Source organism: Marmota marmota, unplaced genomic scaffold (genome assembly GCF_001458135.2).
Source record: "Marmota marmota marmota unplaced genomic scaffold, marMar, whole genome shotgun sequence".
In the NCBI taxonomy this organism is placed as follows: Eukaryota; Metazoa; Chordata; class Mammalia; order Rodentia; family Sciuridae; genus Marmota; species Marmota marmota.
The window spans coordinates 6923629-6935501 of record NW_026000077.1 but is presented as its reverse complement, the minus strand read 5'-3'; the positions used below and the strand labels follow the sequence as shown (position 1 = coordinate 6935501).

General features: G+C 44.6%; 1 protein-coding gene across 2 annotated transcripts in view; it reads left to right on the top strand.

Moving 5' to 3' along the window:
- Positions 1-6: 6 nt before the first annotated feature.
- Positions 7-11873, top strand: part of Tbx15 (T-box transcription factor 15) — a 107246-nt gene continuing 95379 nt past the window's right edge. Inside the window, exons 1-2 of one of the 2 annotated variants that reach the window (XM_048814585.1) lie at positions 158-278; positions 2887-3018. Coding sequence is in view for 1 of the 2 variants with exons in the window: in XM_015502238.2 (XP_015357724.1) it covers positions 74-278 (205 nt within the window). In the remaining variant the exon portion in view is untranslated. Of the gene's footprint in view, positions 279-2886; positions 3019-11873 lie in introns of both variants that reach the window. The other variant, XM_015502238.2, reaches the window with a different exon arrangement.

Genomic DNA, 11873 nt, shown 5'->3' with positions numbered 1-11873 from the left:
GCTCGGAGCGTGAGGGCGCGGGCTGCTCCCTCAGTAGCGGGGGCGAGCAGAGGCCGGGGTGCGGGCGGCTAAAATGAGTGAAAGGAGAAGATCTGCAGTAGCCCTGAGCTCGCGAGCACATGCCTTCTCCGTTGAAGCCTTGATCGGCTCAAATAAAAAGCGGAAACTGCGAGACTGGGAGGAGAAGGGGCTGGACCTGTCCATGGAGGCGCTGAGCCCCACAGGCCCACTTGGAGACTCTGAGGACTCGGCGGCACACGGCCTGGAGCCCCACCCGGGTGAGTGCGTCGGGCCAGAGTGCGCGAGGCGGGCAGAGAGGGGACGCTGAACAGCGTCCGCGGGTGTGGACTGAGGCCTCGCCGCTGACGCCCTGCCTGGCTCCAACACGGGTTCCTTTTCCTTGGAGCACATGCTTTGAGCTTCCCTAAATTCGCCCGAACCAATTTGGGAGACTGGCCCGAGCCTTACATTTCGCCAACGTCAAGCAAGGAAACCTACTGACCCGCATCCCCTTCTAGAGAGGAGCTCAGAGTTTGGGTTGCCCTAAACGGATGGGACCGCAGGCCCCTGGGTTAGGAAGTGCGGGATCTAAGGCGATAGCGAGAGGCGGAGGAGCCGGGGCTAGCTTTGGAACGCTCTGGAGGACTGGCGCGTCGTTCCCGGCACCGAAACTTCAGTCTTTCTCTGGAAATGCCCAGTTTAGCTTTCAGTCTCAGTCCTCACTCTTCTTCCCACTTTTAGATAGTGGAATGTAGTTATATTTCTACCACGTTTGGAAACTGGAATGGATGTTAGACCCTCTTGTCCTGAGCTTGGATCAAATTTCACGGCCCATATCTGTGTAATTGGTGGGGGGGGGATTCGATTAATTGGTGTCTCGATTTATGCGTATCCTATGCCTATAATGCACACAGAACACGTAAAATGCAGGGCGGATGTCGATGTCTGATTTTTGCAGAACCCTAGAAAAGGGAAAAACAACTTAATGTTTTGTGTTAAGTGCCAAGATTTCAACTGTGCAAAACAGCCTGGGGGAACAGCTGTTGTCAGAAGAACTTCGTGCGCACGCAAGCAGAACGCTCGCGGCTCGGTTTAGCGGTTTCAGAAAATTTCCAGCCCAGACTTCTATGACCATGCTGGAGGTGCTCTTGCTGACCAGCCGGGGCTGGGGAAATAGACTCAGGTCCATGTGCTGGCAAGAGCAGGGTAGCGGGGCGGCGGCCCGCACAGTGGTAGGAGAGGCTATGGACTCTGGAGCTTGGGGATCCCAGCCGAAACTCTGGCCAAACTCTAGGAGGGACAGCTGTCGCTTACATTTTCTCCTTATGCAGTGACAGTTCAATTTCCACGCTCCTGAGGCTAATAATAACGCGATTAGCAAGTGACCTGCAGAGACTGGGTTTTATGAATTCTGCGTGTTCTTGCGGCCCGTTACGGAATTTGGGTTTAGTGCTGGGGAATTATTTTTATTAGTCGATGAAAAGAAAATTAAAAGGAGATTTATTCCATCCATCCAAGTCTTTCTCTGTATTTGGATGCGGGTACAGGTCCATGCTGCGTGAATGATTCAGGAAGGAACAGCGTGACTAATGTGTTTCCCTTCGATGGCCAGACACAATTTCCTCACCTAATTTATCTGTTGTCAACATCTCACTAGGGCCTTCATATCGTTAGTGGAAGTTTTTGCAGGCCTTATACAATTTGCAATTGAGGAGGTTCTCTTGGATTTTCCCAATAAGTGGAAAAAGCAGACGTTATTTAACTGTGTACGGCAGCTGCCCTGTTCGGGGAGACTTCACTCTTGGAAGTCTGCAGGTCACTGAGTCTGTCTAGGGTCTTATGTTTTAAAGGGCCAATATGTGGGGTCATAATAAGGGTCTGAGTTCATAGTTTCTTTTTCCAGCTCTTCTCAGCTGGAAAGGAGGAGAGGAAACTGAGGGGATCTGGGCAAAGAGAGAGGGGCAAGAACATTGGGAATTGGTTTTCAAAATTCTGTTCTATAGCTCCTGCCTCATGGGGTTGGGGTTGGGTGGGGTGGAAGACCTAATATAGAACTAACTTTATGTAACAGAGTTCAGCCGGTCAGTTCCCTTACTTTATTATCTTTTTTTTAAAAAAGATGAACATTTTGATTACAGAAAACAAAATATATTTAGGGGCAAGGGTCCAGGAGAAGGAAGAAACTGAAATCAGGAACACTTTTGCTGGTTTTCTGCAGAGTCTGGCAATAGCTTGGTTAAGTTGGTTGAAGGCGGAGGAGATCCCCAAGTTGGAGCCCTGGCAATGGCTAAGGCTTTCTTACAGTGATCTGTATGAAATAAAAGTAGGATGAGAAAAGCTCTTTCGGACTAAGGGCGCCATGGTGTCCTTGAGATGAGGCTGTTCAGGAGCAGGGGAGGCAGAGCTGCCAGGCTCTGGATTCAGACCAGGGATTGGGATCTTTTTCAGACCTTTGCTTTCTCCTCTAATATAGCGCCCTAACAGACACACAGGGCCACATTTAAAGATGTTTATATGAAGGAGTGGTGTATAAGACCCATTCTGTCCATGCTGTTCTGGGCCTCACAATTCTGTTCAATCTGTTCCTCCAGGGCAGGGAGGTTGCTGTGAGGCTCACAGGCCTTAGGCCCATAGCAAGCTAGGAGCAGGGGGAAAAAAAAAAAACCAGACAGGGGGGATAGGGAAGGACCCCTGCCCCCTGAGCACACGACAACCGCCTAGTGTAACTGCGTTTATGATTCTCATCTCCATACTCTTTTGCCTGGTACCACCGTTTTCAGTCCTCCCTTCCGGAGCCTGAAAATCCCCAGGATCCTCAGACAACCCGAGGCTCAGATTGTAATGCTTAACTTTAATTCAAAGACGTGGCCTTCTGCTTTTTCACAGCCCCTTTTTCTTTCCGCGTCTGGACAGAGCTGGCTTTAGTTGGCGCCTGAGCACCCGCAGCCTGGGGCGCCAACCTGTAGCAGCGGGGGACCAGCCCGGCTTGCTGTAGGCACTCACCGTTCAGAGGACACAGTATGTATTTCAAAAATTTCCACCGAGTCTGGTGGCCCCCCAAAATACCGAGGCCCGCCAGGCTTGGGAGGGGGCTTATGAGGTACTCTTACTGTCATACCCACACCCACCCTCGCTGTCTTTTGGAGAAACCTCTAGGACTCAGCCACTACTGGCTGGAGAGGGTCTCAAGTACCATTTCGGAGGAATCTGGCTCTCGAGCCTACTCGCCCCCGCCTCTCGCTAAGCAACAGGAAACTTACGAGCCAGGATCGGACCGAACAGCTGCTGTGACTGCGGCCTTAGAAGTGTATTTCGGGCGCGCGGAGGCGCCATCTGCGCCGGGGACCGCATCCCCAGCTCCATCCAGCCTCCCCAACTCTGGCTTGGGCCTTTCTCGCCTGAATCCTCAGCCGTGCGGCCGAGTCCGGGTCTCCTGCGGAGCGAAATAATTCAAACCTTCTGCGGAAGTATTTTCCCCTTCCGCAGGCCAAAACCTTGCAGCCGTGGCGCTATGTAGGCCTGAAGAGGTGGCAGCACACAGGGGGTGAACACGCATAGACAGGCACCCTCAGTGACACGCAGGGGGATTGGCACTTTGTGCCCAGGTGCACACGCGCAGGCTCCTGCATTTTCTCCGGTACCCACCCGCCCCTACGCTACAGAAAAGAGACAGAAAAACAAAACAAAACAAGCTGAAGTTTACGCTGCCTCGAGGCACTTTCTTCTTCTGAGTTCCCAAGATCAACTGGTCACGTGAATTAATCTGCTAGTTTATATGTTGGTTCAGAGTAAAATTCTGAGATTTTAATCCTGACGTTACTTCTTTACCTGCCCGACTCCCGACGGGGAAACTGGGTGACACGGTGGAAGCGACTCTTAATCGACTAAGTAAGGATAATAAAAAGTGTTGATTAGAAGAAGCCAATGGGGAAAACGTGTAGTCAGGACACACCGGGGCTCAAACTGCAGGGACAAGGTGTGTGGCACACTAGGCTATAGGCTTAGCCTTTGTCTAGGGTAGGGGCCAGGGCTAGGAACCCTAGTTCTCTGCGCTGAGTGTGCCTTTGCATGCAAGCAGACCTCCAGGCTACAGGGCCCCAACCCGCCAATGAGTCGAGAAAGTGCCTGATGGACATATCCAAGGTTTTGGCCTGTTAGGTCAAAATGGCCTTCCGCAGAGGGCACCCATTTGGTAAGCGACTTTGTGTAAGGGAGGAGGTAAAGTCTGAATTTGTCATCCGTAGGTGAGGATGAGTGTTCGCGGGGGGCATGGCTGTCAAGCGCCTTCTGTCAGTGCTGGTCAGACCCTGGCTAAAGAAGACCAGGGCTAGAGTAGAGCGGGGCTGGGCCAGAGCAAGGCGCGGGCTCCCGGCCGTGGAGGGCAGGTTATGGAGACTTTCTGTGCGAAACTCCGGCCCTGGAACCGTGGCACCATAGAAACCAGTAGAAAAAGGGAAGAAATTCTAAGCCGGTTCCATCTCTTAAGAAACGACGACAGTAAACCGCTGGAGGACAGGGAATCGGGAAAACCCGGATGCCCACTCTTTGGGCTGTGATCCGGAGGAAGGTTCACCTCTACTGTCGTTTGCACCTTCTGAGCTTCGTCCATGCTTCAGAAGCTAGCGGGTTAGGCTCAGGGATAACCAAAGGGCATGCGGGGGAAGGGTCTCTCGCTCAGCGGAGCCCCTCACCTGCCTCTGCCGCCCACTTAGCATTTCGGAGAGCTCCCTTACTCCTCCTGGAGTACCTAATGCGAGGCAAAGGCTTTCTTGAGCTGATCAGCCCACAGTTTCCCGGCACTTCAATTCTGAAGTTAAATCTTCCACCTTTCCACCCCTCACCCAACGCTGTTTCTCATTGAACACTAGGTGGGGGTTCCCGGCTGGCCGCTTTGGGTTTACTGATTTTATGCATGGGATTTCCAAAAAGAAAAGTTCACGGAGCGATGTTTATGCAGGAAGGAAGGAAGTTTCTTAAAGTGGATTTTGGACTATAATTGTATTAACACTGATCCACTGCTGTTTTTCTGACACACCCTGTTCCCTATACTAATTATTTAAAAGTTATAAAATTTTGAATTATGAAATTTAGTTAAAGTATTTTTAATAGCGTAAGAGGACCCAGTGAAGAATGACAAGAAGTGAGGGTCAAAACTAAACTAAAAATATCGGGTATTGATGGTATCTCTATAATTTCCTTTGCATGTGTGAACATAAATCTAATACAAGCAAGTCTCCTCATACTGAGCCACAATGAGAAAAAGACAAATATGCTTTGGTTCACAAGCCTCTACTAGGGTGTTCATTACTATTATAAAAGAGAAGAATATTCCAAATCCATCATAATCGTTCTATTGACAAGAATTTATCATATTAATACGATGAAAAAACCCTTTTGATTTCCTAATTATGGGCTCTGATGAGACTTTATTATGTTGGAGAAAAAAAACCAATTACCTTTTATATCTGTGAGTGAATTCTCAGAGTGGCTTCAGATGAAAGAAAGAAAGAAGGAAGGAAAGAAAGAAAGGAAGGGAAGGAAGCAGGCCTGACTTGTGCAAATTCCACAGGGATAAAGAGCAGATTGGCATATGTCGTTTTCCTTCCTAGAAATGCAGAAATCCATTTGATGGTTATTCTGATTATTGATTTCTTACTCTCAAAAGACTTAATACAGAGAATATTTAAGCAGCTTTCCCACCTGAAGTTTAAGTTTTGACCTTTTAGGATGCTTTTCACAAAAGGGAAAAGTAGAAAACTGGTGGAATGTGGAATCTCTTTTCCTTATTTCCTTCACCAGCATGGTTTATTTTTGGCTTTCCTTTCGCTAGTTTTTAGTAAGCCTGGAGTTTTCTATGTGCATGATTGTGATGCACAGGGGTCTGCATTGGGAATAGCAATTAGCAAATTTATAAATCAGGGTCTGTTTACACTTCTTTCCAGAAGGATAATCATTAGTTAATTTAAGTGAGGCCCATGCTCTGAGTGTCCCCATGGAAAATGAGACTTGGTAGGGAGGACCCGCTGTGAAATGGTAAGAGGTGGGGAATTTAAGCAACTGGTGAGGACTAATCAACACTTACTTTGTGTCATTAATGGTTTCACTTTGAGAAAGTATATTTTGCTGACTACAAACTGGTGATGAACTTTTGATACCAAAAGTGAAAACAAGCCTTGCAACTTCTACTTTTTATCTTACATTTAAAAAACTAGTCAGTGTCTAATTTTGTCCTTTAGAAAGAATTGTATAAAAAGTGTGTTTAGGTGTGTTTATATATAAATTTGTGCATGTGAACACCATAATACCACCAGAATGCTTTAACTACAAAATGCCCCCCTTTGAGTGGAATATAGATAACATTTCAGAAACAAGAAACTACTGTGTGTGTGTGTGTGTGTGCGCGCGCGCGCGAGCGCATAGCCAATTTAACAAATTGAGAACACATAAAATTTGGGAGGCCAAAAGTTTTGTCACCTTTGGGTATTACTTGAAAATCCTAGAGAAACCCAGCTTTGAAACTTCTCAACACTATTTTTATTTAACTCTTAATTTAGCTGATGACTTTGACTAAAGTCTCAGAGAAAACACCAGAAAATGAGCCTGGACAGGGACAGTTAAACTTTTTCTAATTGAAAATGAACAGGGACAGTGGAAATTTTTCTAACTAAATTAGGCATTTAATTTTGTGAATAACGCCATGTTTATTTTGGATAGACAAAATGCTGGTTTTAATTCTGAAGAGTAATTTCGTGTTCTTTCATGCAAAAAAGTAAACGGAATAGCTAAGAGAGATCTGGACAATAATTACGTGTATGGAAATAACCAGAGAAACATTGTCATCTGGGGAAAGTAGTTTAAAAGCATAAGAAATACTACCCCCATTTATTTTATGTTTTCTACAATATAGTCGCAGAGGCTCAAATAAGCTGTTTCCAGAAAGTTGCTGTATTCTTCAGGATTAAAAAACAAAGCAAAAACAAACTCAATAATTATCTCTGTAGTTTCCTTTCAAAAGGGATCATTAGAGGTGCCTATTAGATACCCAGCCCGAGCCCTAGAATTTTAACGCCCACTTCTCCACTGTGTGCACTGATTTTCTTAATCCACCACCGCTGCCTTCTCTACTGTCCCACAGCCAGGAACTCGGCTACCGCCTCAGAAAACAGCTACCCCCTTACTTTCTCCTCCCAAATGTCCTCCGCACACATTGAAAACGTCCTTCTCCTCCGCCCCCGTTCAAAAAGTTTGCAGATGATATTTCACCGCGGAAGGAACTGGGATTGCATCCCTTCCTGCTAACCCGTCCCTGGGAAAACGGGGCAGTTTTGGTGACCTTCACCAAGTCCAAGTTGGGCGATGGCAGCGTCTGCCCGCGCTCTGCTCCCGCCCAGGCCTCCAGGCGCCTAGGGGCACGGGTGGGGACGGCCGGTGGGGTGGCCCGGCTGCCGGCCTGGGTGCGCCAGCCGAGAGGTCCTGCTCTGGGTCCTGGAGCGCGGCTCCCGGCCTGCCTGTCCTGGCGGTGAGCGCCGGAGACTGCGGTGAAGCCTTTGAAATCAGGGAGAACGGAATCCTGAGGGATGGTCTGTGCTCCTCTAACTCTAATTACATCCTGGGGGAAATGTGGGGATGCTGGGGTAACCGGGAAGCCTTGGTAAAAGACATCGCCCCCAAAACAGACCCCCGAAAGACAACAAATCAAAAAAAAAAAAAATCCCTAAACGGAACCCAAGGATCTTACACCTCGAGCCCTGAGGGGAGTTTTGAGTTTTGCTTTCATCAGGCTAAACAAATTTCCGAGGAATCAAACTGACTTCAAACATTAGCAATTAGAAACCAAGAATCCCTCGGCCTGCAGAACTTTTAATCCCTAACCATTTCCAAATGGGTAATTCTAGGGTCAGTAAATATCATAGCCAGTCAGTTAAAAGGTAAGTCATTCTGCCATTCCGGTGGGACCCAGAGGATCCGCGGTTGCCTAAGAGGATCCTTAAAGGTAGAAATGCCCCAGTCGAAACTGGGAATCACCCACGGAGACAGAGGGAGGGTAAATGTCCCACTGTCCTTCATGCTGTTCTTGGAGACTAAAAACAAGAAAGTTATTATTTTCTTCAAAGAGAAACCACCAACTCTACAAAGTAGAATGATAAGTGACTACTAGTCACCGAGAAATGACTTAAGTTCTGTAAGAAGCCAGTGGGAGCAATCTTCTCTCTGGACCTCAGATTAGTGGGCAAAGGGAAGCCCTATCCTAGGCACCCTCCTGGCTCCAAAGCCTCAGTCTCACCACTATGCAGGTCCCAGAATTGTAAATCTAGGGGTTACTTGCTCCTGAAAAAGAAATAATGATTTTCACAGTAGGGAGGGGCAATCAGCTGTGCCAATAAGCCATTGTGAGCATAGAAATGCTTTGCCTGGGTTCCAATAGTTTCCTCAAGTCAGAAACTTAATTAATAATATGGTCTTTCCTTTTTTTGACCATGAACAAGGGAGAGGCTATACCTATTTACTATTTAGAAAAATGGTTTAGTTAGAAAAATAAAGGTGTAAACAAGATTGCATAGGAATATTGAATAGTAAAACATTTCAGAAACCTTAGTTGCTTATGTGAATAACTATAAGTCTCTACTATACTGCAAAACTTTCAACACAGACCCTTGTATTCTATGTAATATCTGTGTATTATGGTAGAAATCTGGATTAGTTTAAATAAGGAGTCCTAGATTCTTATCACTTAGCATTTAGTAAAGTGCTAACTTTACCATTAATGTTGGAATCAAGGATATAAAGGCAGACATATTAATTTTGAAAAAAAATGCTTTAAAGTTGTTTCATAGCCATTATTCTTGGTTTGTGAGATGAGAGGGCTGGTCTTAAATGAAAACCGAGGCCCCTTTTCTATAAAATTCTTTTAACTTTTATTTTGATTATGTTAACTTTTGTTTTGTTTTTGAGTATTTTTACATATTCTCCCAGTGCATCTTGGCCATTACTTGACCCATTCCTTACTCTTGTGGAATGAGGAAAGTTTTATTGTGGTTGTAGAAAGTAATAGCAATAGCAACACAAAGCCAAAACAAAACAAAACAAAAACAACTTTTTTTTTTTAGCTAAAATTAAGAGCTTTCATAAAGATATTGAAAAAGATTTATATTAATATCACATGTTCAGAAAGTCCTGGATCAGTGATTTGCAGACTGTTGGTTTTGATGTAACCTATTGTCACCCACGTGAATGATGCTAAAAGCATTCTATAGCATGAGTGAATTGAAAGGAAATATAAGTTATTCATGTTTTGAACATTTTTTTTTGTCCTTCCCATAAATAACTGTAAAAACTGTGTATTTGAAAAATGAGCATTAAAAAAAAAAAACAACTTTGCCATTAGTTAATTGATTTAATGAGCCAAAAAGACAAATTGGTTACCCCCTATTACTATTGGAGACTGATGGAAAGCACTAGTAACTATTTTCCATGTCTAGTCTGCTAAGCCGAGATCTTGATCTGGCAGAGATGTGAGAATGCTAAAAGGATGACTTAGTAACAGGCAAAACGCTTGTCAACAAGATAGATCAGAAGACAGCTTAGCATTCAAGACCTCTATTCATAGCAGCTGAACTTGAGGGCAGGGTCAGATGCAAGACTGAGCCCAGCACACACCTAGGAGTGGGTCTCATGTTTCTGTCTTGTGAGGTTTCATTTCCTTACAGACTTCTGCAGCTGGGTTCAAACCCCAATGATGGCTCCCCACCCTCATTTGCTGATCCCGTTTGGCAAAGCCCCTGTGCAGACCTCTGTAATCATGGAGTGTGTGGAGTTACTGGTTGCTTTCTCACTACTATTCTGTAAACTGCTGTAGGTCTGAGACCTAGTTGTCATTGCCTTGTTGTTATAGGACTTAGTACAAGTGGCTGGCACACAGAAAGCATTTAATTAATAATAAAATATGATAATGATAATAGTACCATATGAAAATAACAAATAGCAACATTCATTGAACCTGTGCCATGTACCAGCCATTGTGCTAAGCTTATTTTATATATGCATATATGCATTCTAATTAATAATATGTAGCAATTATATATAGTCAAACATTTTTGAAATACTCTTATATTATCATTTCTATTTGGTGAAATGAGTGCATCAATTATACAGTATGGTATTACAAGCTCAGATTCTTGAGGTCAGTCTGCTTGTGTCTGAGCCCCAGTTCTAACACTTACTGGTTGTATGACCTTGGGCAGGTTAATCCCCTTTAGCTCCAGCTTCTGTAGCTGTGACATGGAATAATAAATGTGTTCATCAAATGGTAGACATGAGCATCAAATGAGATAGTGTGCATATATATAAAAAGAAAGGATTTAGCTTGTACCTGTTATTTCTATCAGCTGAATTAATAATTACTCATCTTAGTGACTAGTTTGGATAAGAAATGTTTGCAAATTGTAATCTATAAGGAAACACTGCCCCTTTCCCTGTTCTTTGGCTTTAAGTGGAGGGTTTGGGATTTGGAATGGGATCCTCATTCTGTTTATAGGCTATGGTTAGAAGCAGTACTGAATTTGAGTACCTGTGGCTAATAAAGTGAAATAGAATGGAGATCTGTTGCTATTCAACTTGCAGTGAGGCAAAAAGCCAGAGCCTGAGTGGGCATCTAAGGGAGGGATGGTGTCCAAGGGTGGGGATCTGTGGCTAGCACATAGTAGGAGGAAGGGTTGGGTTGAAAATGGGGTTGGGGAGACTTCACTGACTCTCCAGAGACTGGCATTCATGCATTTCTAAGTACTGTTGATTTTTTAAAACTCAGTCCTCAATAAGAGGACAGAGGGGCCTTCTCGGTTGCAGGGACATGGAATAATAGAAGCAGGTTTCTCTTTGATCAGTTTCTGATATTTCTACCTGAAGCTCAGAAATTCTCCAAAGGTCAGGTTTTGCCTAATAGGAAATAGAAAGATTCATTCTTTGTTTGTAAAGCCATATTCTGACGGAACCCCAGGAGTCTGGACAAACTGAACCAGCTGTATCAACTGAGTCTGTAGTAGAGGATTAGTGCATGTTGCTTGAGAGAGAGAGAGAGAGAGAGAAGGAAATAAATTAAGGGAAAACATATAACTAAGCTGAAGAACTAAGGACAGAAGAGACTGGGGAAATCTTTTTAAAGAGAAACAGCAGATGCTCCAATCTTGTGATAGAACCCACATCTGGCTGCCTTGATTTGCTCACTTTTCTTCCTTTTAGAAAAAAGAAGCCTGAATTTGATTATTATTATTATTTATTATTATTATTTTAAAAACTTATTACACCCTAGACTTTGTTTGTATTTTTTTTTTCTGGCAGCAGAGGGATAAGGTATCTCCCTCAGCAAAGAGGAAGAGAGAAGGAATCCTTCTCTTAGCCTCCTTCAAGCAGCCCCCTGCCCTTCATCACAAGCTCTCAGACCCCGACTCTCCACTGAAGGAAGCTACTCTTTCTTATAGGGATTGAGGTCTCAGGACAGATGTCCCTATACTGTCCCAATCTTATAAGTATCATCTTAGCTGAGAGTGTCCAAAACTCCAACCAAGCTATTATGGATTGAGGGCACACTCTACGCCAGGTCCTGTGCTGGTGGTTTTATTCACATTCTCATTATATCCACTCAGTGGTGCTTGGAGGGAAGTAATTGTTTCCCCATTTTACAGAGGAGGAAATTGATGTTCAGTGAAATAACTTACCCATAGTCACCTAGCTCTGGTTCATTTTAAGTGATCCATCCAGAATTAAAACAGCCTTGTGTAGCTACAGGGTGTGTGTGTGTGTTTCTCTCTCTCTCTCTCTCTCTCTCTCTCTCTCTATATATATATATATATATATATATATATATATATATATATATA